The 27,142-nt window shown below is 38.0% G+C and overlaps 1 protein-coding gene across 5 annotated transcripts in view; it reads left to right on the top strand.

Annotated features, from left to right (window-relative positions):
* SDK1 (sidekick cell adhesion molecule 1) overlaps positions 1 to 27,142 on the top strand; it is a 398,013-nt gene that overhangs the window by 237,882 nt on the left and 132,989 nt on the right. For all 5 annotated transcript variants that reach the window (XM_084536274.1, XM_084536275.1, XM_084536278.1 and 2 more), the window contains 8 exons: positions 1,038 to 1,149; positions 2,170 to 2,360; positions 11,089 to 11,172; positions 17,036 to 17,230; positions 18,432 to 18,548; positions 18,805 to 18,972; positions 21,087 to 21,189; positions 22,304 to 22,480. In XM_084536274.1, coding sequence (XP_084392400.1) covers positions 1,038 to 1,149; positions 2,170 to 2,360; positions 11,089 to 11,172; positions 17,036 to 17,230; positions 18,432 to 18,548; positions 18,805 to 18,972; positions 21,087 to 21,189; positions 22,304 to 22,480 — 1,147 coding nt within the window. The remainder of the gene's footprint in view (positions 1 to 1,037; positions 1,150 to 2,169; positions 2,361 to 11,088; positions 11,173 to 17,035; positions 17,231 to 18,431; positions 18,549 to 18,804; positions 18,973 to 21,086; positions 21,190 to 22,303; positions 22,481 to 27,142) is intronic.

The following is a 27,142-nucleotide window of genomic DNA, read 5'->3' as shown; positions in this document are numbered from 1 at the left end:
TTTGGCATGCAGTTATTGGATAAGCAAAGAATTTTCTATCTATTTGCTATTATTTAGGGCTGTATCTTAAAAGAGGATATCAGGATTCACACCTTGCATTTGCCAGTTTACCATTCTACTTCACAGTTAATGGGCATGGGTTAGCCTCTCTTGCAGAAAATATTTGATGAATTGGCTTGGGTTTGCATCAGTTTAGTTTTATTTTCATTACTTTTCTCCATAATTTGCTTATTGGATTCCGTGTCTTTAGAAATTTTTATTACTCTCTTATTCAAGCTAAAAAATAGCTAATTTTTCTTTCCCAAATGAGTTGCTTGAAGCAAAGTACCTATGAATACATGGGTATTTTAATTCACTTACTAAATGTATACAAAGAAAATTTACAAGCAGCCTTTTTACCATTTTTTAAGTGTCTGCTGACTGTTGCATAAGCTAAATTATTTACAGTATGATGCCTCACAAAAGAGTAGCAGATTTGGGTTATTTACTTTCCTGATAAGAAAAGGGGATTGAAGTTGCTGTGATATGCTGCTTTGTTAATTTTATATTTGTTCCCCAGTGTGTAAAATCTTTTTAAAGAACTAACATGAATATTGGCAGACTCTTTTGAAATGGTATGGAAGTGCTAAGATTAAACAAAACATGAAACGGTCTTAAAAATAAAAGTCAGCAAGTGTTTGATAAAAATAAAAGTGCTCAACAATAGAAAACCTTTAGGATGCTTAATTTATTTGCTTTCTATTTGAGAATGGCCTCTGCACTCCATCTGGGAGCAGTTCTGGTGAGCTGTGTGTGTTTTGAATGATGCCAAGCTGGGTGTATTGAAACAGTGTGTTTGTACAGTATAATGAAAGCCATCAGAAATGGTCATGCTGAAGATCTCCCTTTAATGAGGAGATTAAAAGGGGGTGCTGAGGCTGAAGAGTGAAATTTGCAGCTGTGTCACTTGACAAGATCCTTTACCTGAAATGTTTCAGTCCTTGCTGTTTGCAGATGTATAGAGTATTCACAACTATATTTCTTTTCTGCCCGTGCAGATGCCGTAGACCTGTCTGACACCATGGCTCCTGTCATTGTAATCCCTCCACAAAATACTAGCGTCATAGCAGGGAGCAGTGAAATTACCCTGGAATGTGTGGCCAATGCAAGGTACTGTAAAAGCAGTGGGGTTATAAGCAACTAATTTTAATGGCCTGTCCTTTATTGGAAAGGACATAGGAAGTTCTTTTCATTTTTTGTTATATTAACGACTGAAGCCGCATGCAGCATGTCGCTTGCTCTTCAAAGTAACCTTACGAATAATCTTATTTGTCCAACATTACTGAATTAAGCATTGATTTTTTTTGGCAAAATAAGGATATAGAGTGAGTTACTTTTCTACCTGTTACATACACAGTAAAGAAGTATAGTTGTTCAAGCAGCAAACGTTATCTTAAGGAAATAATTATGTTAAGGTTTAATAATATTTCAGCTGTATTGCGTACTGACACGGAAGGTGATACTGTTTAAATTAACAGTCTGTGTTTCCAAGTAAATAAATTAGGGAGGCTCTCCTATGGAGTAATTTCTTACAGATGTTGTTAGTTTACAGTGATTATTGCTCAACTGTTCATAATGCACCGTAACAGGGTTCACAGCATTTGTTCTGTGCATGTGGCTGTTTCCGTCTAGTTAGCCTTCCACAGCACTGAATTCTGGAGGAAGTGAATAGTTGAGGTCTTCACATGATAGGAGACCAACTGATTTGCTTTATCCTCTGAGGGCAGAGATGTTCTTGATATGGTTAATATTTTCTTGCTAACTGAGTTATAATGAAAGCACTTCCCATGCAGCTGATTCCCATAACAGTATTTACTCCTTTTGCTTAGAGAAATCAAATTATTAGTACTTAATTTCCATTGCCATATCAATTAGGTGTACTTGCATTATGCTACTTGAGTAGTGTGTGGAAGTTACATACACGTTTATTTCTGAGTAGCTAATAGGGGATAAAGCTAGATTCGATATTAGATATTCAGCTAATAGATTAATAGGGTATAAAGGAAGTTTTTATAATCTGTATGTAGCTATAGAAAAGATTATTCTGTAAGATGTTTTATCTTTCTTTCTTTCTTTCTTTCTTTCTTTCTTTCTTTCTTTCTTTCTTTGTTTATTTTTAAACCTTGGTAGACCCATTGAGAAACTAAGCATGACTTGGAAGAGAAATGGAATAAAAATAACCAGTGGAATTAGCAGTTTTGGGAGACGACTCACTATCACCAACCCAACCTCCGCTGATGTTGGGATGTACTTCTGTGAAGCGAAATTGAGAGACAGCACAGAGGAACCAGCGAGAGCAAATGCCTTCCTTTCTATAATAGGTAATTCTCAATGCACTGCATTTTTTAGTAAAATAGGCTCTGGACTGAGGTATAGTAGGAAATAAAATTGATATTTTAATATTTCATTGACCTTACATTTGAACCTCTCTTCAGAGAACAAAACAAAAGAGGTGGAAGGGGGTTATCTTCCAAATTAATCCAGCAGTTCTTCCCCGTGAATATAAATTCATCAAATAGATACTTTTAAACACTGATCTGATTCTGAATCTCTTCTGAAACTATACATTTAATCAGAAGTTGGGGAAACAGTAGTAAAATCCTTATTGTGTAGCTTCCCCATCTCGGCTTTTAGCTGCATTAAACCCTGATTAACTCCTGGCTTGCTTACATCTAGTTCTAATATGTCAAGTGCCAGTATTTCTGAAAGAAGCCTTTTAGGTGCACTTCTGTGCATTGTCTGTTGCAAGTGCCAGTCAGGGGGCCAAGGACATTCCTGAGCTCACAGGCAGGCAGACGTCTTTACTGAGGGAAGAAAAGGGAGAAGAAAATAACATTAAAATGAATGCTACATGCCTGACCTCCAACTCCAAGAGAAGCTTTGGACTTAAAGGTTTTAAAGGAACATTAGTGCTTTTCAGCCCTTTCTTGATGGAGGGGCTGGCCTTTTTCCACTATCACCTCCCTGCTGGAATTTTGCTGTAGCAGGGGGGTTGTCGTTTGAAAACCTAGCTACCACGTCTGTCATGTTCTGATATTACAGCACAAATGAGCTCACTGGACACTGCACAGAGGTTTGCTTGGTATTTTTAGGATAAAGGAAATGTTTTAGAACAATAAGCCAGAGCTGATTGTGTCAAGTCTAGCTTTTATATAATAGTCCCAGTAGCAACTGCGAATGTCCTGGACAGGGTATTGCTTTGGCAATGATACAGGTCTCAGTGATCAGAATTCATGAACATGAATTTCTGTAGTGCCTTGCAGTGAGAATTCATCACAACAATTCTTTACACTCTTTCAGACTTCAGAAAATACAATTTTAACGACTCCACTGTATGGTCTGTATTCTACTAAAGTAATTTAAAGTAGTTCATGCTAAATGAGAAAACAGCTCTTCTCTCTACAAAGCTGTGCTCCAGGTTCATCTGTAGCATTGTATCTCCATTATATTTATTACCTACTGGATGAAGTTTGGTTCCAGTCTTTTTCTTTATACTTCTTTTCTTAGAATTACCTCACAGCTTTCCTACCCGTTAAGGAGCAGAGACGGATTTCACTGATTTATGGTTTTGGTTTAAACTCTCCTTTATTCATAAGATTTTATTGTAACTAGTTTAATTTTGCTGCTGTGGTGGCAGATCCAGCCTAATACAATACTTAAAGCAGCCTCTCAGTTAAGGTAAAAGATTCTTAAATACAGTTACAATAAAACTGAGGAGCGATCACTGGGAAATGATATTAAAATAGCATTGCTGCCTTTATTTAGTAGCTTATCTCTTCTCTTATTTTTAGATGTTTTATTTATTTCTTATCCAGTTTTAGGGGGCTGTCAGGGAATGAAGTTATGAAAAGGCCTGTAGATAAGAACAAGCAGATGAAAGAAAGCAGAAACAAATTGGTTACCCATTACTTTTATTTCCTTCTGATGGAACAAGACACTTCAGTTGCAGGTGTTTACTCAATGTGTCAGCAAAGCCTGATAGATTTATTTATAAGTTTCTCAAGCTGCAGGATGGATCTAATTCAAAACAGGAAGCCAAATCATAGGATTAATAGTTAATGGCATAACTTATATTCAGCCTTAGAATTCTTGAATGGATTCAGGCATTGTTTAATTAGTCAAGGAATGGGTTCTAGGGGAAAGTACAGGTGAGAAACAAACCTAAGGATTTTTTGTAGTGTGTCCCTTGTAGTCTGTTGGAGTAGTACTCACAGAGACTCAAGTATGCTTGTCCATTTGCATGCATAAAATACTTACAGTGTGTACATGTTGATAGTGACCTGATAATGAGCTGTTCTCTGCAGAATAATACAGCATGGACTAAATAAGGGTCTTGACTAACAGAAAAATGAATTTGTGTTAATAGAAGAGGTTTGTTTTCAAAATGATTTGGGTAAATCAAATAGAGACACTCAATAGTATGGTAATAGGAGCTTTTGTGGATTGATAGAAAAAAATATTGCTATTAACAGGTGGAAAAGAGGTAGTAATAAAAAGATGCATCAAAGCTATCACAGATATTGAGTTAATCATGGATTTTATTATTTATTTTACAAATATATCAGTCCTTGACTTTCCTAACTAAAGGAAATAACATAATTTGAGTGTGTACCCAGATGGTGACAAGAGCTTTATTAAAAGGCAGTGGAATTTAGTACAAAGGCATGCACTCAGTTCAAATTATTATTTGTGACCTACAGTATTACTTCTGAGAGTACATCTTAGTTTTTTAAATTAAAATCACACTAGCATTTGAAAAATTCTGAATATCTAATGCAGTAGAATAATACTGCATGAGCAAGAAGAATATCCTGTAGTCTTGTGCTGCACTGCAATTTTCTTCTGGATGTGGCAGAAAGCTTTCTGACATCTTCATATTGTTCCAGCAAAGATAAACTGAGGTGGTTCCAAACTCTGGTTTTATTAGCTGCAGTTGTTATAAATTTTTAAAGGGTAGCATGTTCCTTAGTTGGCAGAGTAACAGTTTGGGGAAGATTTGTTGCAGATTAGATAAGAGCACATTTGTTTTATCACTAACAGTTTGAAGATTAAGTAATTTAAGGAGTCCTCTCATGAGCAAACCAATTTGGAGACGGAACGAATTTTAAATTCTTTTGCTCTGGTTCTGCAAGTTCTGTTAGCGACAAATTGCAATCATCATTTTTTAAGTGATTGTTCTTTGGGAAATTATGAATTTTCGGAGCTTAAGAGAACAAGAAATGAATCCCTTCCACTACATGAAAACTATACTGCTCTTTAAGTCAGATGCAGTCAGAAAGTAAAATCAAAATAAAATGAGGAAGAAAACAAGGAGAAGGAATGGCTTTGTATGATGAAGTATTGCCCAGAACTGAGTGTTGAAGCCCTGTTGGCCTATCCAAAGGACTGTCGGAATGAAGTGGAATCACAGTTGAGCATTTTCCTTCTTTTTGGAGCAGTTTTGTGCCTGAAAGAACTGTATTAGTAGATATATTATTCTCATCTTGGTGTTTTCAAGAGAGAATTTTGTATCTCAGCTGGGTATGTGACTTTCTGAAAATAGGACGATAGGGGAGCGTAATAGGTGTCTCTCTTTTTTAAAGGCTACCCTGGTTTTCACCAAATGGGAAGGATACCGCTTCACAGGGCTCTGGGATTCAGGAATACAGCAGAAATGTTATAACGTTAGCATGGAGAGCCCACCTGGCTGGACTATGAGAGGAACTGTGGGGATATTCCTCCTTCACTGTACTTCTCCAGGAGCAAGCCTGGAGATGCAGAAGGGCCTTCTTTGTGGCTTGCTCTTGTTTGTGAATTTGAACTGAACTTGCAACGTTGACTGCTAGCCACCTCAAAACTTTGTGCTCAGTTCTCTGGACCCAATAGCTCTTGTGGTTCTTGTTTGGAAACTTAGAAACACTACAAACCATGTCTTGAAAGCAGAGTGAAGAATTTTTCCATGATGTTTGTGCTCATACATTGTGCTTAAGAAAAGGCCACAATGGTTGTGCTCCTGTATGGCACATAAGAAAAAGAGTTTTCAGGAAAACTTAAAATATAAAGTCTCTTTGGACACGTCTAGACTTGAGTTGTCAATTTTTTGGTGTGGTGCACCACAGAGGTCTCCCTGCATGTTGGGCCCAAATGCCCATGGGGTCTATCCCACAAGGGGACTTTTTGGAACTTCAGTTCTGGCTGTGACATTCATGAGAAATTCCCCTTTCTGTCAGTTCTGCAGACAGGAGGTGTGTTTCCTGGGCTGTTACGAGATTTTTCAATGCACAGACAGCAGCTAACGGTAGGGGAGTTAGTCATACCCCGTAGATCCCCAGATGTAATAATTGTATCTGTTTTTTAAAATAGTTGCTCCTTCAACAGGATTGTTTTCCATGATTGAGAGAATGCAGTGCAGAAAGCAAGAAACAAGGAGTACCTTTTTATCTGTTTCTGTTTTAACATGATATTCGTGCAAAGACAAATCCTCCTTCAAGGAATCTGTTACACCTGCATATGTAACGTGGCTCATCTCCCAGCACAGGCAGTCTGATCTGCTGTCTGGAGTTAGGGACCTGGTTACCTACAAGCGGCTCTCAAGTTCGCAGTTCCACTTTCTTTATAGGATATTCCCCAAATAAATTAGTTTATGCTAATGTTAGAGAAAGGCTTCCATGTTTAGGGCTCAATTTTCTCCTTAAATATTCAGGCCTGAATTTGAGTGATGCAGGAATTTCAGCTTTGGAGGAGCCCCTGGGGCTTTCTCTGTTCTTTCTGACTTTCATGTATGTATCTAGGATTAGGTCACACATCTCCAATGCAGCTTGAAGGGTATGTAATGGATGCTGACTGCTATCTTTTGAATGTTAAAATCAGTGACCATGTAACTCTGCGTGGGGGAAGTTAGAACAGTATCAAATTTTGCAGGCTCCCAGGGGCTTTGCAAAGCGGCTATCTTTTCAATGATTTCTGTAGTGCAAAAAAAAAAAAAAAAAAAACCTGAAACCTTCGACAACTATTAAAAGCATGCATTTATATTCAAATATTCTTTTTCCCCTTTGCTTGTTCTTGACCTTTTAGTTAAAATCACTCAAACACCAAAACAATATCTGAACAATATAGTATCCATTTCATTGTCTAATATGAGATGTGACCCCCTCTCATTGCATAGGATGCTGCAGTGCCAGCAGGGTGAACTCGTTGTAATAGGTCCTTCCCTGTTCTAACTACTGTGATTCTATAATTTAAATCAAATGTTTGACCTGGTACCAGCAGATGACTGTTGCTCCTAGAAACTGCTGTGTCTGGGGGCTTGCGTCTGGCATGTTATATAGTTTGGAAGACATTCTAATTTCACCACACACATTAAATTTCATCACATGATTATTGTCTGCAACAATAAATGTTCAAATTTGCACAGTGTGATTCAAACCAAGCCTTATAAATATGTAATAGAGTCATATATACAGAAAACCAGAATACCCCTTCAGAATGCCATCTGACCCCTACAAATACTGCAGCATTTTTATGGCCTCTTTCTGACAGTTTTTCACCAGCTGGTGTGTAGCACCCAAATTCAGATCCCAGGAATTTTTCACTAGCAATTTATGCTGGGCCTGCAGGCCTTTAGGCACACACCTGATGTGCAGATCATGAATCTGACACATCTAAAATGTGGGGAGCCTAGATCTTAGTGGTCCATGATGTGTAACTACAGCTGTTTTGCCTTAATTTCATCTACACCTGGGTTCTGTTGAAGCCGTAGACCCTTGCTACCCAGCAGAGTAAGCAAGCACACTGGAGCTTGCAAAGGACCTTTTGAGCATTTGTGTTGCTAACATGAGGGACACAGCTTGTGGAAAAGTAGCCCAGCTTGCATGGCAATCACTGCTTCATTTCACACATAGCCCTAAGAGTATGCCCCCAGCAGTACTGCTGGGATTCTTTCGTGCCTTAAATCACCAAGACCAATTTTCCATGTCTATTAGACTTGGGATGCAACAGCACTATTGTCCACAAGGTATTCTAGATCTCTCAGAATTCCCTTACAGTTTAGTCTTGTCTTGGCATCCAGGCTTGTCTTTAATTCCAGGCAGCAGCGGCAGGTAGTTACCAATCAGTATATTGTGGAACTGCTTCTGGAAGTGTTTCTGTATCTGCACTTATCTCACAAGAATAATATCTGAGAGCTCTGCATGCAGTTGTTGCCTCAGCCTCCCTACCCCTCGTATGCCAATTGCAGCATTTAGCAGAGCTTCCAGCTGCTGGAGTGGCTGTGAGAATTGAGCTCAGCAGGCTTTAGGGTAAGGGAAAAAGTGGGTCTGGTCTTGATGAAGACTGGAAGTCATATCTGTTGGCATACCTACACCCTGAAAGTCCTCTGGGAACTGTCTGTGGCCTTTAGATTGCATCTTTCTGCTTCTCCTGCTCTTTTTCTGTCTTGTCTGCTTCAGTTTCTTCCTTCTGCTTTCAAAAAAGCCAACGTGAATCTTCCTTTTATAACATCACAGTCCTATTTGCTAAGTGACAGTTGTCAGTGACTTCAAGTTCCTTGTCAGGCAATTCATTGCTTGATAAGCTCACGTAAGCATCTCTTAATATAGTAAATTTCTTTGAGGGTAACATAACAGCCTGTATGGGATTTAAAGGAAGGAGCACAGACTGTAGGATAAGGTTTTGGGGGAGTGACTGGGAAAACACTGTATAAATATGCCAAGTGTAACTGCAGGAACTGTGCAACAGGAGTTCATAAGAAGTGGTCTTGGCGCTAATGGCATCTTTGAGGTCACATTAAATGCTTTGCAGGTGGACTGCGGGCCCATGCTGAAGATAAATCTTCAGATTTATCACTGGTGTGTGAATATGTTGCTGATCTAGGAGAAAGTTTGAGAGCTGGCAGCCGAAAGTTGCCAAGTTAAAACTTGGCCTGTTAAGGTCAGAGTGCCTTATAAAAAGGGAGGGTGCAAGAGGTGTACTCCGTGACTTCCCTGAAAGGAGGAAAATATGCTTGAACCTCACTGGCTGAAGAGACATTTGTAGAAGCCCAGAGTTAGAAGCGAATGTCTAGGTAGGGGTGTGTGTGTCTTGGTGCTGTCTTGCTCCTTTGGATGCTGGTTTGGCCACCTTTTCCCTCTGTCTCTCCTCTCAATCAAATTAAATTGACACAGAAGGAAAGACTCAAATTTTGTTTTAACAAAGATGGACAGATGGACGTGGATCTGTGCGTCCAGACATATAGATAAGTAATGAGACTAAGCTAAAAGCTCAGAAGTCGAAAAGTTAAAATTCTGCAAAGCAGAGCAGAAACTTCAGACAAAGCTTGGTGGATGGCAGTGAGATGGGAGAGCATATTCATAATTAAACATGGACTTAGTCGTATTGTAGAGGACTTGGCAACTTTGATGATCAAACATGTCAAGCGCTGTGTGCCGTCAGAGAATTTCAATTAAATGTTCAGCTTTTCAATTTGTTGTTTAGATTAATGCATGAGATCATATGCAATAAATCACAACTTATGCATGTTTATTAATAGCGTTATATTTAGGCAGCGAGGATCAATAATGTTAACACATGTATATTATTAGAATATAATAAATCATGTAGCTTGTTTTATTGGTTTTGCTGGGTAAATTAATATTCCAAGCTATTTTGCAACCTCACATTCTCCTCAGCGCAGGATTTTGAAGACTAATATTGATTGACTTTATTTGGAATTAATACAGAGTGGTAATATCCATTGGTGCCCAAATGAAGCCCCAGTTCTGTACACTCAAGCAAATATTTTATTGTAGTTAGCGGGAAGGACTGCTGGGGGGTGGGGGGGGAGGGCTCTGCAGTCCAGTCCTGGTGCTTAGTGTTGTGTGCCTGCTGGCGTTTCACTCTGAGATGATGATGGCAACACTTGCTATACTATAGGTGGTGGCAGGTGATACAGCAGGTATTTGTGGAGTAAAATAATATGACTTTGTTTTCATTTATGAACATACCAACATCCTATCAATAATACAAACTGCACATCCAGTTTTAACATACAGTTGGGGAAGAGATTTGAGAAATCAGCTCAGATGACCTTGTGGCTTGCTACATTTTTTCAAACATCCTTGAATTCTTTGAAATGAAAATACAAGTAACTTGTTCATACAAGCTACTTATTTTATCTTTTCTGTGTTTTCTAAAACTTAGCACTGAGTTTGTGTATGCTACAATAGAATTCTAGTTATAATCAAATAAAATGCTTCTAAAAACAGTATTCGGATGATAATTGCATTGAACAGACTATGACAGTTTTTAGTTACCATGATAATTACTGCAACCTTAATGCCTGTGGGACTTTGACATGATGCTCTTCAATTTTATGCTGCATAGAAAAGAAAGTAACATGACAGAATACTGTAGTTTCTGGAATCTTGTCTTTGTTTAATTAAACGTCTAATATCTTTTCTTTAGTCCTAACGATAAAGTGTGGCTTTTTATGATTATTACTATAACTTCAATTAAAGCATTAAATCTGTTTGCTTTCAAGAAATAAAACAGTTGAGAAGAATTTTTTTAATTATACTGCATTTATCCTCTGATGTTGGCTTTCTGACATACTATGGCACTTTATTTGACATGCTTCATGCCTTCATGAGGTTGAATTCAGTTTAGATACTGAAGCAAACTATCCTATAAAATGCTAAGTTGTAAATATAAACCTTTATAAACCTCTCGGGAGGGCCTTTCTGAATGAAGAATTAAAATGTTCCATGATTCAGACCTATAAAATGAAAAGTAGCCCCTGCTCTGAGTATTAATTTGCAGTGCAAAATGCTAAATCTTACTGAACATTGACTCAAGTCTTTTGAATTCATACTCAGCAAAGCAAAAATTTGTTGGCTTTTTTATGATGCTTTTACTACCAAAAAAAAAAAAAAAGCCTCCGAGTAGAGACAAACTTAGACAAGCTAGACAGTTCATAATACAGCACATTAAATACAATGTCTATGGAGACATCATATGAATGTCTTTAATCAATACCTATTTTCATTTTGCTGTGGGTTTCTTTGTTTACTTCTCTTTGTTTTCTGTGTTTTGAAGAACCACCATATTTTACTGCTGAACCTGAGAGCGTGATTTTGGCTGAAGTGGAGAAAGATGTGGACATCTTGTGCCAAGCGATGGGTGAGTGTGCAGAAGTATTGTACCTCGGATGACAGGTAGATGGATATCCTGTTCTGAAGAATGCATCTTTTGTCAGCTTTTAATGTCTTGAGGTCTGTGCGTTATTGCTAACTCTGCCAGATCCAGGTACAAGGTGGGGGGGGGGGGACAGGACATTTGCCTTTGGAAAATCTGCCATAAATTGCTTCATAGCAAACATTAGTGTATTGAGCCAATAAATTAGCTGAAGTAAGACTATGGTTTCAGAACCCATGATTTGAAATGCAAACAGTCAATATTTTCAACAATTCAAATGCCCTCTTTTCTAAAAAATTACGGAACTTCTATAGCTGCTGTCAGTAGCTCTGACTTTTAAGTGCAGTTAATAGTCTTCCTGCAGAACACTCTTACAGGCAGTTTTTAATTGACAGGTGTCTTAATTGCATAAAAGCCTTCAGATGTTTAGAATTCCACCCAAGATAAACTGCTGTTTAAGATTTATTTCCAGAGAAATGGATGCACATCCTATTTTAGCACTCCAGAAAGACAGGAGACATCATAGTGTTGTGATTAGAGAAGGTTCGACTCTGTCACTGAATTGCTGCATGACTTTGGCAAGCTGCTTAACTTTTTGATGTCTCAGTTTCCCTGACACTAAGTTTAACAGGCAGTACACATAAAAATGCCTTGAGATCCTTAGGTAAAACGTATGGCTTATTTGGATGGGTTCATTCTTCAGATCAGAGCCAATACAGATATTCTATCTTTCACGTCGATTTTATTTGCATCGTGATTTCAGTACTTTTTGCTTCATGTAGGGGAGAGTCAACAGTGCTTTTCTAGAGAGAAGCTTAGCAAACATGTTAGCACAATCAGCAAGCGTGTGTGAGGATGCTGTGGTTGATTTGGAATTTCAAAAGCCTTTGATGAGGTCTCTTACCAAAGGCTCTTGTAGAAACGAAGCTATCAGGTTATAAGAGACAAGGTCTTGTTGTGAATTAATAGCTTTTTAAAGAGAACAAATCCTCAGTTCTCAAAGCTGGGACCTGCTGTCAGTGGAGTTCCCCAGGAGTCTGTGATGTGGAATGTACTTGTAAATGCCCTGGAAAAGAGAGTGAATGGTAAGGTGATAATATTTGCTGATTATATAAAATTACCCAAGATAATCAAGATTAAAAATAACCACTGAAGAGTCAGAGGGTTTTGATGATTTGAACTGACTGGACAGTAAACTGGCACATGAAATTATTGACAGAGATGAAATTACCTATTACTTTGCAGAAAAGCCATGTCTTCTGAAAACCTCAGTTCCATGCCAAGCAGTGGTTCAAAATGCTAGGTAGTGGGTAGAAAGGAATAGAATAAATAAAAGAATGCCACTGTATAAATGCTTGACACCCCCATCTCAAAACCTTTTCACAATTCTAATTGTTCTACTATAGAAAGGGATATAGGAAAACTAGAAAATGTACTAAAAAGTAGGATTTATTATAATTAGAGGTCTACCATGGTTTTTGAAAACTGAAAAATTAAACTGAGTGGAACACTTTGTGAAAGAGATGACCCAAGGGCTGTTGCCATGTAGAAAGGTGAATAGATGATTCTGTATTGCTTAGTGCAAGAAGCAGAAGAGGCACCAAAATAAGTTTTCTGGTAGGAATTGTAAAAAAAACAAAGGTAGTACTTTTTTAGAAAACATAAAACTGTGGATGTCATGGGCCCAGGCAGTTGTTAAGATCAGAAATAGAGATTATATTATTTAGAAAAACAATATTAAGCATATTTATGGAAGAAGAATCCTGTATGAACTATTAAACACAGCTGTGTGTATGCAACACGTAGCTCAGGAAATGGCTAAAGCACAGATTAATGGAGTTGAGAAGTTGTAAATAGTGTTCTGTCATTGGGCTGTTCTTGTGCTTTGTGCCTTGAGCAGCAAGGACAAGACAATTTCAAAGGGAGGAAATGTGACTAGATAGATCTTTATTCTGGCCATGTACCACCAAGTTTTTGTTTTACTATGTGCAATTGCAAACATATAGGCATTTTTTTATCAGAGATTTTTAGGTAACAGAATTTAAGTGTTATGTCATTAGAAAAATTGAATTTTAAAAAACATTCTGAGATTTTTGGAAAATGTTTCAATCTATTTGACAAATCTCTGAACTGTCGCACTGCTGTTACTGGAAAAATAATCTGCTGTCTCAGATGTTTTTTGTGTATTAGTAAAGAAATCCTAGAGGAGTCAGGAAGAGAAGAGGTTGACTTTTAAACTCTAACTTCTATCCTAACTCTTCCTTTGAGCAGTTTAGCTTCCAAGGGGATTAATAGGGAACTCATAATCATTCTCACAAGATGAGGTCTTATTGGAGATATGGGAACCATGACTAGACCAAATAATTTATTTCTGCTGAACTCTTCTAGTGCATGTCTGATTTGTTGAAGAATGCGGTGCAGGAGCATGGAAAACCTATCTTCACGTGGATTATTTTGCTGAGTGTCTGTAACCCAGACTTGTGAGGGGCAGGTACTTGCTCTTATATACAGTATTAAACATAGAGGCCTTCTAATCCATTATTACACAGACCTAGCAATCACCAGCCTTTAAAAAGAGGGTAAATGAAGGTTGCTGTCTCTCTGCTGCAAGCTAGGAGCTGGAATAAAGCACGAGGGGAACCACAAAGCTGCCTTGCACCTTCACTGCAAATAGGAAGACAGATTGGATTTCCCCATCCCCATCAAGTTCTGTGCACAAAGCCCATTTGCTCAGGCTTTGTGCACTTTGAATGTGTGAGAGACAGATTAATTTCACAGTATAAGGAGAGATTAACTGTAAATAAAATTGCAACTTGCACAGACTAGCTTTATACTTCCCTGTAATGGAGTTTCAATGTATCAGACTGCACAGTAACTGTGCTCTGCTGTATATCTTTCAGCAGTTGCTGGTGCTGCGTGCATTTTCAATGGGTTTCCTTTAAATGCTTTTTCTTTATTTGCTTATAGAAAGTTTAGGGCTGCAGGCAGTGGTGGTGGTGTCTGGGGAGCGCAGTTAATTGGACTTTAGTTCTACCTGTTTAGACAAGTAGGTGGAAAGATGCTTTTGGGACTCCCCAGTAGTCCACTGGGAGCTAGAGAAAGCTATAAAAATAAATAACAAAAATGACACAGTGAATATTGAGAGTCTGTTATCCGGGTTCTTAAATAAGTTAAATTTGGCAAAGAGTCAAGCATCTGTTTCACAGATGGGGAAACTGAGCCTCAGATTGCATAAATCATTTGCCCAAGGTTACAGAGAAAGTGGAAAAGCCAGGACCAGAGACTCAGTCTCCTGCTTTCCCTTCTCCTCCATAATACTGGATTGATTTGTCAGCCTGTCTTTGAAACAATGAAGTGCACTTTATATACATGCTGAGAATTAAGCTTGTTTTACTTAATATTACTGGTGTTTTAGGCTGCTCTGTAATCTCTCAAACAAAATGGTACTGCTGGGAAGGGCATAGTCCAAAATGTCTTTAAAATATTTTCTTCTTTTTTTTTTTTTTTTTTTCAGCTGAATTTTTAGAGAGGAAAAGAAGCAAAATTCCATGGAGGGTGGCAGGGAGGAAAGACTGTGCTGTAGGAGAAGCAGAGAAGAAAGGAAGCTGTTTTTAACCATTTTTATAGCTAAAGAGGTAGCAAAATGATAAAAGAAAATGTGTAGAACTTGGAAGACAAATCTCTCTGGGAAGATCACTAAAGCCCAAATGAATGCTGCTGACAGGCATCAGAATGCCTAGATAAGATCATATTATTCAGACTCATAACTTTGAGTAGAGGAAGATATCCGTAACCGAAATGTAGAAAAATAGAGATGGTAATATTCAGTTTGTCAGCTGAGGTGGTGATAGGACGGTGTATCTCACAGTGATTGTAGGATTAGAAGGTTTGCTAATACTGTTAGTAGAATGGGATTTATGGAATGACACCAGTGTTAAAGGTTTGAGTGTATCGAATGCAGGATTTCGTTATTTCCTAGGTGCCCATCAAGTCTAATGTGTGGGAAAATGGACTTGCTATTATTTAAACTTGAAATCATTTCCAGGCTTCTCTGCATCAGGAGAACTATTCCATTTTGCATCATCTGTTTCTTCATTACTCGGTGATAATTTGTATTTGCCCAGGAGGATTTTCAAGAGATGAATAGCACTCTCACCGAGAGTTCTGAACATTGAGGTTTACGCTAATTCTGTATATGGGCTGTTGTGGGAAGTTTAAATTATGTCTATTGCAAGCTACTACACTGCATCTATTCTTTATCAGACAATGCACTCTACATAGTGGATTTCTTCTGAGATGATTACCTCCTAGATTATGAGTACATTTTATTTTATCAGCAGAACAAAAGCATCAGATGTGATTGTAGTAAATGATACATGTTTATAAAAATAACAGCAGCAATTGAATGTTGTTTTTCAATCATTCCTTACATTGTTTGTACATTTTTTCTGAGAGCTAGTACAGCTTTTGTCTGTAGCAAGAGAATACATGTATTGAAAGGAGATATGAATGGAAGTAGAATACAGCAGTATTTAACTTTGGGATTTTTAAATGATAATATGGATCCTCCGTAGTGCTTTCCCTAGGAGGATCTGAAGTCATTGCCAGCATTACAGAGAAATTCATGGTCGGCACATGCTCAATTCATCAGTGACATCCCTTCCTTAATGCTTCTGTGATACTCAGTATTTTTCTGCTTGGGCAAACTTCATTCACCTGTGAATTTAACTCTGTGGTTCCAGTGTGATGCATGCAGCAAGGGCATGTGAAGCACCCAGGTTTTCAGTGATACTTTTTGAGAAAAAGGTACTGATTACGAAAATAATGTTATGTTTTGGGCTGAGGTAACTTAAATCAGTTTGATACCCTTCTGATCCTATGATTATCCAATCACATAATAAAATATCTGCTTCACTTCAGTTCTCTCTCGAGGGCTCTTAGCATTTGATCAGTTGGGGATTTCTGGGATTTAAAGGCAAAACAGTTTCTGATAGGAAGAGTGTGATAGGAACATTTGTGTACAGCTGTTCTAGGCCCCTGACATCTCCTGAAGGAAAGAATCCTACACTGTTTGTAAATATTGAATTTACAGCTGCTTCATTGCTGCTGACTGGGAAATGGTTGCAGCAAAACTGAAATAAGTGTGTCAGTGTTTATGCACATGAAGGAAAAAAAAAAGGAAATGGGATTGTAAGTTATGTTTAGGGCAGTTTTATTTTTTTTCTCCTAATGTCTGTATTCTTCAAATAACAGGTGAAGCTTGAAAGTGAATAAAAATAATAATTTAAAGTTATCTCATTGTGGCAACATGCTGCTTGCACATTAACTCAAAATAAGCTGCCGAATTAGAACTCGAGTACAGTCATGTGAGCATTTCATTGCTTGTGTGTAATTTGCCATTTCCTTTTTATTTTGACATCTTAGCTACAGTAGCACAGAAAAATCTTATTTGGGATGGAACAGTCTTACAGGCTTGCTGCATTGCCACACTGCTGCTGTTTAAGTAGCCTGATTCTGGCTTTCAATGTGAAATTGCTATAAATCTTATTTTGTAGTAGCATGAAATATGATTGGGTGAAGGAAGTAATTTGATAACATGTTTTCTCAACATTCCCCCTTTCACTGTTTGCTGGTTTTATTCCCATATGTTCTGCAGTGTATTATTACCATTGATAATGTAAGATGCAGCCTCCCATTTATCAAAAGCAGCTTGTAGAAATATAAATAAGTAGTGTGGAAGGAAGGGATACCAGGGATATGACCATAAGAGCATTGTGTGTTTCCACTATCTAAAGCATGTTGTGCAAAGACTAATAGCAATTTTTTATTTTATTTTTTTTTTTAACAGGAGTTCCCATTCCCTCCCTCGTCTGGTATAAGGACTCTGTTCCTCTCAGCAAGCTGCAAAACCCACGCTACAAAGTCCTGCTGAGTGGCGGGCTGCGGATCCAGGCTCTGCATCCTCAGGATGCTGGAATCTTCCAGTGTTTTGCTAGTAATAAAGGCGGGGAGATACAGACGTACACCTACCTGGATGTGACTAGTGAGTAAGGAGCTGTGATAGAGATTGATGAGCTGTGTTGTCATTTCTGTTGAGCCTACATCCGTCAGATTTCTCTGTGCTTGTGTAGTTCGGCTCCCAGAACCTTCATTTTTTATAAAGTGTAGCTGTCCTGTCTGTAAGATACCCCCAGATTCTCTGTATGGTCTGAAAACAATTTGCTGAAGCCTGTAGAAAATCTATCTTTGACATTAGGGGCTTGAGGTGAGCTCTCTTATTTCACGCTGAAAAAATGAAAACTAAGACAAGAAAAAGAAAGGTTAATTGTAAAATATTTTCTGTTCTCCTTTATACTTAAATTATTCAGTACTCCTATCGTGTAATTCTGTTCTGAGTTGGAGCTAATGCTCCATGATTGTGCACGGTATCATTTTCTCTGCCTTTTGTCTACAACTACATTTAGCAGGAAAAACAAAGTAAATTCAAGTTAAATGTCTTTTTTGTTTTTTGGCCAGAAAGTCTGACTAAGTAATTTGTTAATGACATACATTCTTCTCTATGGAAGAATTACAAGTCCTAGTAGTCTCTTTTAAAAGCAATTATTAACAGGCATATCCATAATATTTTAACGCCTCTTCAGGAGGCTGATTTTTAGCCCAAGAGTAGTTTACACATACTGACCAGAATTTCTGCGGCCTTCAGAAACTACATCAGCCCCAGTTCAATATATATCTAGGAAACTGCAGCAAAAAATGTAGTAAAATGCAACTGGGGGAAAATAAGAGAGAAAAAAACTTGGAAAATGTCTTGGATGAGACTCAGGTTCTAAATTCTTTTGGCTGACATTTAAGTTTCAAAGTTAATGCCTTTCTCAAGTTGCTTTTCATCTTAAAGAACTCTGTTATGAAGATGAAAGAAAATAGTTTTGTTTATCTAGATTTCCCAACTTCCCCCCAAACACTCATTTTGAGCTTTATCTGCCTTTATCTGTAAGCCATCTTACTTGTACACGTGTACACACTGATAGATTTTAATTTTCCAGGTAGGTAATAAACTGAATTAGATAATTCCTAGGAGGTGAATAATGAAAGGTTACAGTCACTGCTGAGAGGTTTTCATGTATTATTGTCATGTCCTTCTCCATGATCAGCTCTATAAAAGTGGATTTAAAGCAGTCCGTGATAATAGGTAAGGGATCTCTCTGATAGCTGATCCATTGAGTTTTTTAAATTTTTGATTCTAGACATTAAGCCAGCATTTATACAGCCTCCAGAGGATACCACTGTTACTGAGGGGATGACTGCAGTGCTGACCTGTGAAGTTTCAGGGGCTCCAAAACCTGCCATATCCTGGAAGAAAGGTAGCCAGTTACTATCTTGTCATGGAACAGCTGTAATCCTTGTTTTCTTGTCCATTCCTATTCCTAAGGGTTTGTAGATCCATTTAACATATCTTTATTTCTTTAGTTTTGTGAGCAGAGGGTTTGTGGTGATCCTGCTGTGAGCCAGTGACCTGGATGGGTTATCACAGTGTTTTGGAAGAGCTAGAATTTACAGTACTTAATCCAAGCAGTCTACGTGACAGTAATCATGCTTTTTTTCCCTTCTGTGTTTCAGGAAACCAGATCTTAGCCAGTGGCTCAGTTCAGATTCCTCGGTTCATTCTTCTTGAATCTGGAGGGCTCCAGATAACACCAGTTTTCCTTCACGATGCTGGCAATTATACTTGCTTTGCAGTCAACTCTGAGGGATCTCTGAATGCTTTTGTGACGCTGACAGTGTGGAGTAAGGACAATGCTTTGTTTAAAGTCTAACTTTAATCAAGTACTAACCAGTTTTTGGTGTATGCCCAGGAAATTTTCACAATTATGCTTTTCTAGTTAATAGGGATACTTGTACAATTTAATAGTAATAATGTATTTATTGTAGGAAACCTATCACAAGTACTCTTTTTGTTTGTAAAATCATGTATATGATCTGATACAGTTTGTGAAAGAAAGTGTGTTTAAATAGAGCATGTAAATTATAGTTACAGTTTTACTCAGGTTTTTCATTGGTGAATCTTGCATTGGCCTGCATTGCAAATCAGCCCTTTTACCTTGCAGATTAGGCTATTTGCAGTTTCTGTCTGCCTCCAGGAGTCTGTGGGCAGTATAGAACAGCTTATGGTGTTACTAAGGCTGTGGCCACAGGTTCAGTAGATGTGCTGTTTCTTATAACTGTAGTTCTTTGTGATTCTGGGCATTGTTGGAAGCCAAAGCAAAGTACAGCAGACTTCTGCTACTGTCTCATACTACAGATTGGCATGGCACAGCCATAAAATGGCATGGCAGCCCATGAAATTCCATCTTTTATTGTTTGCCCTTGATCTCTATTATCTCTCTATCTCTCTGGTAAGAAACCAGATTCATCAGGTTTACCTGTGTTACGTCTAAGTGCAAGGTGAAATACAAGTTCTGTGTGACTGATCCAAACCAGCAGCTGAAGAGTTAAAGTGCAATGTGTTTTTCTGCTAGTAATGATAGGAAATAATAATCCCTGAGCTGGAGCTAAGAGTAATTAAAAACAATGAAGATGATAAATACAAAAGTATTGTGGCTCTCACTCTTCTCCTATACTTGAGCTGTAACTGTGAGACTGATTATGCTGCTGATGTGCAGTATGTATTTGACATCTGTTAATGCCAAAAAAGTACAAATTACATCAGCAACATTTTGCCTTTTGAACTTGGCAATACGTGAAAGCAGTGCTGGCAGTAAACCTAATGTTCTTGTGTCATATGACTATCATATTTATACCTCAATGACAATATAAAGTCAGTAGATTTATGCAGATGTTATAAACTGATTGACATCCAGGTACATGGATCAAGTAAAAGAGATCCTTCCTATTAATTCTCAAGGGAATGGTTCTAATATGCATTAAAGACAGCTCCTGTTCAATGTACTGCATTGAAGGGGGGGGGGAAAAAGTGACTTCAACCTAGCAGTTATGTAGCAACAGCACCCTTGTAAAGCTGGAAGGCATAGATAGGCACATCAGGAATAATGCCAAAAAATCCATGCTATGAGGTATAGCCTTTGGTTTTGCTGATGATTTCATCTATGAGATCTCAGTAGATGCTGATCATCTCTGTAGGGATTTGGGACTGATTAACATTATCCACATATCTTCTATATTCATCTTGGTTGACTACCTGCTTCAAATGATGCTATCTGCTGCTACTACTGTGTGCTAAGCATAATAGAGATCTTTCACACCTGATCAGGTTGCTGTAGTTACAGCAATTATTGTGTCCTGGGTCTCCAGGAGGTGCTTGAATAAAGATGTTTTGAAACATTTGAGTAAACAAAATATCTTTCTTACGTGAAAAATTCAGACTATCAGAAACTCCTCCTCCCTTAACCTCTTTATAGTGTGCCATTCAAGTTTTCCTCTTTCTGGGTATTTTTCTAGTGTCTGTTTTTTTTGCAGAGATTTTCTTTGTTTTTGTTTTCTCCACTCCAAATAGCGTGACTTGTTTCCCAACTAAATCTGTGTTGTTTTGATTCATTCGTAACGCATTATAAACATACATGCTGCCTTGTGACTTTAGGGAGTTGCCTTAGACACTTACCACAAAGACAAGTGAGAGTTAGTACAGCTTTAGCACTCTTCCTGCTCAGAGCACTGCTGGCTCAGACTCATGCCTTGTGCTGCTTTTGCCTCTCTGCACCCCACGGTGTACAACCTCTTCTTGACACAATGACATTAGAGGCAGGGGAGGCTTCACAGCAAAGACTTGAAGAGGAATGGCCTGCTTGCTTTGAATGACAAATGTTCAGTTGCCTGCTCCCTGAGTGAATATCCAAGTCAAAATGCTGTAATTTCACCTGAACTATGGCTTGTGTTCCTTTCAGATCGGACTTTCATTGTTCACCCCCCTGAGGATAGCACTGTGATCAAAGGAACTACAGCCACTCTGCGATGTGACGCAACTCATGATCCTAGAATTTCAATCAGGTTGGTGGTGTCGGTTCTTGTTTGTGTGGTTTATCTGAGCTTAATTTTATAAGCTATAAGAATAGCATTAGGTGAAAAGTTCCAGGACCTCAGATTTCAACACCAGACCCCTTATTACTGCATTGTAAGGTTGTACACTGTATCATTATTCATATAAATCCCATCTTCCTTTTCAGCCTTGTGTATTATTTACAATGAGCTATGTTCCACTTCATGACTTCAATATAGCCTTCCATGATTTTACTGTCAAGGTTAATACACTATCAATAAAAGCAACTTGTCAGAAGCTGATACTTAATGAGAGTAAAAGCCAAAGAGAAGGAACAGGATTTCAGAAGTGTTTACGTTGGGGGTGTATGAAAGCAATGTGAGAAGCCTATGTTCTTGGAAACAACTCAATAACTAGGGGCTATATTCTGCTTTTACTGCATAAAGGAAAACAGAACTTGTCTGAACTATTAACATTTGTACTAGAGCACTTAGACGAAGCTCACCATTTTAAAATAAATTTACCATGAAAATTTATGTAGTCTGAAAGCAGCACAAATTAAAGAAAATGCAAGGGACAGCTTGAAGGAAGCCAGAAGGGCCAACTACAGAAAGAACTTCAGAAAGAGCAATACAGATGTAAAAGTGTTCTGTAGAGATACTTAATTGTAAGACCATGGACTATACACAGATCTGTGACGTGTTGGTATGTATTTGTTTTAACAGATGAGCTCTAGTGAACTTTGTCATAATAGTTTAAGATGTTACTGATTCTGGCAGTGTAAGGTTATTACAGTCTTAGCAGAGCTGGGCCAACACCTCAGCTGTTACCTACAACTTAAACTGTTGGTGAAGGTGGACTTGCAAACTTGAATGTTTATGAGTACATCTTTTCCATATAAAATACAAAGTATTATAAAATAGTATCTTGGATGTAATTACAGTACTCATTCTAATCACTGATCTAAAACTAAAATTTATAACGGGCATTGTTCCTGAAAGTATCCACAGAGGCCTGACATTTTAAATATATGTTTATGGAAGCTGGTATCTTCTTGCATAATTCAGATAAATCTATTTTGAAGTTCTTTTGAGTAATTACTGACGAAAACGTTGTAACACTCAGGTACGTTTGGAAGAAGGACAGTGTCATAATAAATCCATCCAGCAGTTCCAGGATCACAGTAGAGAAAGATGGAACCCTTCTCATCAGCCAGACGTGGTCAGGTGACATTGGGGACTATACTTGTGAAGTCATTTCTTTTGGAGGAAACGACTCCAGAATGGCTAGACTAGAAGTCATGTGAGTATTCTACCTGTAAGATAATGCTATGCTTGTTTTGGGATGCTCTTGGACATTTTTCTGGAAGTTCATTCTAGGAGATCTGGTTTGCTTTTAAGTTTTATTTTATTACTTTTTTATTCATTTATTTTAATGGGAAGTTAAGTCTGGTTCATTCCAAATTAAATTGCCTTGAAATGTCCTCCCTTTTGCATGCTGCCATGCCGGTTGGATTTTCAAGTAACTGAAGCCCTGGAAGATACTTCCAAGTAATTGCATCTGTCTGCATCACCATGAGTACATGTCCATCTGGTTGGATGATCAAACCTAGGGATTAATAATTAACGGGTTGTAGTCTGCTTGAAGGCCACTAATAGATGGAGGGGACTAAAATGGGATATGTCATGTTCAACATCTTTTATAAGTGATCTAGAGGAGGTGGTGGAATGCAAGCTCATCAAGTTTGTGAAGGGCACAAAATGGATGGGGAACAGTTGATATGCTGCGAGGTAGAGCCACCATTCATAGGGGCTGAGATGGGCTGAGGAATGGGCCAACAGGAAACATGAAATTCAACAAGGACATAGGCAAAGTCCACGTCTGGGGAGGAATAACCTTTTGCAGTAATGCAATTTGGGCTCTGACTGTCTGGTAGCAGTTCTGCTCAAAAGAGCCTGGGGATCCTGGTAGACGGCAGCTGAACATGAGCCAGCTGGGTGCCCTGGCAACAAAACAGGCGAAGAGCATCCTGACCTGTATTAAAATAAGCACAATAGATTGACAGATGGGATTACCCCCTTTTACTTGTTGAAAGTCATTAGACTGCATCTAGAATACTGTGTTCGGTTTGGGGAGCTAGTCCCTTTGCAATATGTGTGGTGGGAGGATGGGAAGCAAAAGCCGTGAACTGAAGCAAGAGCGATTCAGGCTGGATATAAGGAAAAATGTTTTCACTTAGGACATTCAGATGTTGTAATACTTTGCCCACAGAGGTTAGAGTTTTTCAAGACCAGGCTGGATAAACTGGTCTGAGCTTATGTCTTACCCGGCTTTGAGCAGAAGTTTTGGCCAGAGACCTCCTGACATCCCTTCCAACTTGAATCCTTCTGTCACACCATGCTAAAGGACTTTCCCATAAAGTCCAGGAGATGCCAAGGTTATAGGAAATTGTTTCCCTCCTTTAGTATTTTTTCTCTGTTAAACATATATGAAAATAGCTGATCCCTGAGCAGGCATTGCTTATTCTTTCATTCTCTTTATACATAGGTTTCCAGGGAAAAATATTTTTATGTATGCCTTTCTTTATTCCTAAGGATCTTTAAAAATTCAATTTAGAAAAAAAAATGTTTAAAGTACATTTCCCTTCTGAAAAAGGATTATAAAGATGGCATTGCAGGGTTCTGTATTTTCTATTTCTGTCATTCACTGGAGCAAAGTAAGCTTCCATTTTATTTTTATCACTAAAAGCAACAACTGCAGTTTTGGTACATGTGTGGAGCAGATCAAACGAATAAGAAAGTAACGTTTTATGTAGTCTTATTTTTTTCATTTGAGTAGTGCCCCATGCTTTAATTTAACTAAAATTGCATCTGTTTCTGCTGGTCATGCCTGATCTCTCTGAGAAGATGGCAACTTCTGCTGTTGGCAGTATAATGAGTTCACCTCAGAGATTTGCTATGCAGAGCGCCGTTTGATACAGCATTATTCTGACAGTGCCAAGGCTAGATCAGATGCCCATTTTCAGAGAGCGGTCATACATTCTTTCTCTAATTAAGCACTCCTCAGCTCTCCTCCCGGAGTACATTTTACTGCTGGTATGAGTCCAAGAGCAGAAGACAATTCAAAATATACTGCTACTATATAATCATACTTTTTCTCTGAGGCTGTTTTTGAGTGGAGGGCAGAAAATTATAGAGTAAAGACTGAAAAGAATGTTAAAACCCGGCTTTTGAAGTAAAGCTACAAATATGTGCTAAACACTTATGAAGTCTTAATCCTAAATATCAGAAGATGTCCTATGCAGCCCAGTATAGCCCAGAAGATATATTTATTTGCAGGTTCCAGTTGACCAGTAAGTTTTATACTTCTTAAAACTCATTCTAGAAGTTAACTGGGCGAGACACATCTTGTTGATGCTGCTTTTCCTTGCACTCCACCTTGTTGCAGTTCTGTTGGCTGCCTCTTCACGACCCCATGCACTGTGACCTGCTCTTAATCCTGCATCTCTGCTTCCTCCAATGTTCTGTTGTTGATTGCCTACAACCTGCCTTTCCTGAAGGAATTAAAGAAATATATCAGACCCACTCCTTTAGAGGTCTTCAGTAACTGATAAGTCACTCAATCATACCTTGAAATGTGACATTTTATTTCAAAGTGGTGCTGCAGGTAGTGCAATAATGCCAAAAAACATTGCATTCCTTTGCAGCGTTTGTCATTATCATTTGGCTCAGCAGCACAAATCTATGAGAAATAGAGATACATGATACAACAGAAATGAAATGAGGAAGAAAATATGTGGAAAAGAAATGTCTGAAGTAAAGCTTAAATTAAATTCTAGCTAGTATACGAATGACAGATCTATAACATTCCCAGTTCTCCCAGATAATTCTCTTGTGCAGAACATTAACAAACAGGGCATGTACGTTTCCATCGATGAGCACTTACACTTCAGTGCCTTGAGTAGCACTAATGTCAGACAAATGTTCAAAGGAGGCCTCTCAACCAATTACAGACTGGAGCAGTCTAGCAATGAATAATATCATAGCCTACCTAGCCTTATCTGACAGCTCTAATTGTCTCACCATTTTTTTCCCCCCAGGATCCTGCATATCCCTCCTCTACCTCTAGGCATGTAACTGGAAATTTTCAAAGGCACAAATAAGTTTGTTACTGATTTCTATTCAAACTGATTCAATTCAAAACCATCGACCTTCAGGGTGACCTTCAGTTATTCAATCTGTGAGTGGCTTGGTTTTCTAATCTGTGAAAAAAAAAAAAAAAAAGAAAGAAAACTTTTTCCTCCTTTTTCTTCCCTCGTTTGAAGGCATGCCTGGAAAAAATGTACCATTTCTTGCTAGAAGAATGTATGGTGATAGCGCAGTAGAGTTCTACTGTGGCTTACATTGGTAGTGCAAGAAGGATGGATCGTTTTTTCTCAGCGCGTCTATGAAGAAATAAAGTATTTGAAAAGAAAAGCCAGAAAACTAATAAAGAACTTGCTAAAGTGCAGCCAAAGGTTACCTTGCTCATCAATTTTGCACTGATGGTACTTGGGCACAGAGACTAATTGCTAGTCAAGATACTCTATTCATTCATTTGTCTTTCTTCTAAACGTGTTTAATCTTCATGTACATCACTTGATTTGATTTGCACGAGGTAAAACATTCACAAGTGATGTTTCTATCCTGCAAGAGAGAGATTTTAATTTTTTACTTATTTACTTGTTTTTCTGGAAGAGCTTCTCAACTGCAAATAAAGAAACAATTGCAAGTCTTGGTGATAAGCTAGTGCTTCTCTTGTGTTCCTCCAAGTTATAAGAGTTGATCCTGAAAATAATTGCATATAATGAAACTTTCTAACTTCATTTAGCTTGCTTTTATATTCCTGTAAATACTATACAGAATGAAATACAGAGAAAAAAATGCTTGTTCCTGAAGCTGCATAAGCTTGAGTTATCACAGTGCATCACTCTCCTGACAGAAAACACTGATGATTCCAGCTCAAAGTATCCTGAGGGTTCTCAGTGTATATAAAATATGCAGAATTACCACTATCTGTGCCTGCTGCTCAATATCTGCCTGTCTGCAGTCCATATTAAGGGATCTCTTTGTTGTATGAATGTGACTAAAAAGTATGGTAATGCTACATTGTAGGAAAATCAAAGCCCTGTACAAGCTTCTGTTATGTCACAACATAGAGTAAAATCTTTTAGGCTCTTTCTCTATGCAAAAATATGGGGAGGACAATGTAATACAAAAATAGGCAATTTATTCCTGGCAGCAAGTTCATCTTCTTTCAGTTCTCTTTCACCAAAGTACTATTATAGTTCTGTCTTCTTCAAAAGCAGGAGAGGTGAGCTAACCACTTACAATGAAACCCAGTGTGAAGCCAAGAATGCACAAAATGAATTTTGATACCCCTTTTTGCTTGAGATATTTGTAGTTGCTACTTCTTCCAAATACATCCCATAAAATGGCTTGATTACTAAAAACAAGATCACCAAGACCAATGCAGAGTAACAAATGAAAATGATGGCTTTTTACAGACTTATTTTTATATGGTCACATGTCCCTCAATTTCAGCAACCTATCTCTTTTCTTTTTGTAGGGAGTGAAAACAAGAAGGGTATCGAACTTGAAAATATATTATTCCTTCATCACTAAAAAGAAATCTTCTATTTATTTTTCCAAGCTCTCTATTGAGATGTTATCCAAGAAATAAAGCTCACTGCTGAGTCTAAATACACTTGATACTCAAAAAGAAATGCCACCCAGAAATACAATTGGAAATACAATTTTGTCTGTTCATTATTGAGCATGTTTTAGAAATGTAGGCATTCTTAGCAAAAAGAAAGCATAAAATTTGGAAACCTTTCCCAAGGCATCCGTAGACATGAGCTTGTGGTAACTGCCAGAATGATGCAGGAAATAAATCTCTGTGCTCTGGGATTTGACAAGTGCTTAA

Source organism: Aythya ferina (genome assembly GCF_964211825.1).
Source record: "Aythya ferina genome assembly, chromosome: 15".
NCBI classification, from domain to species: domain Eukaryota; kingdom Metazoa; phylum Chordata; class Aves; order Anseriformes; family Anatidae; genus Aythya; species Aythya ferina.
Note: the sequence above shows the minus strand (reverse complement) of the source record. Positions and strands in the feature narration are given on the sequence as shown.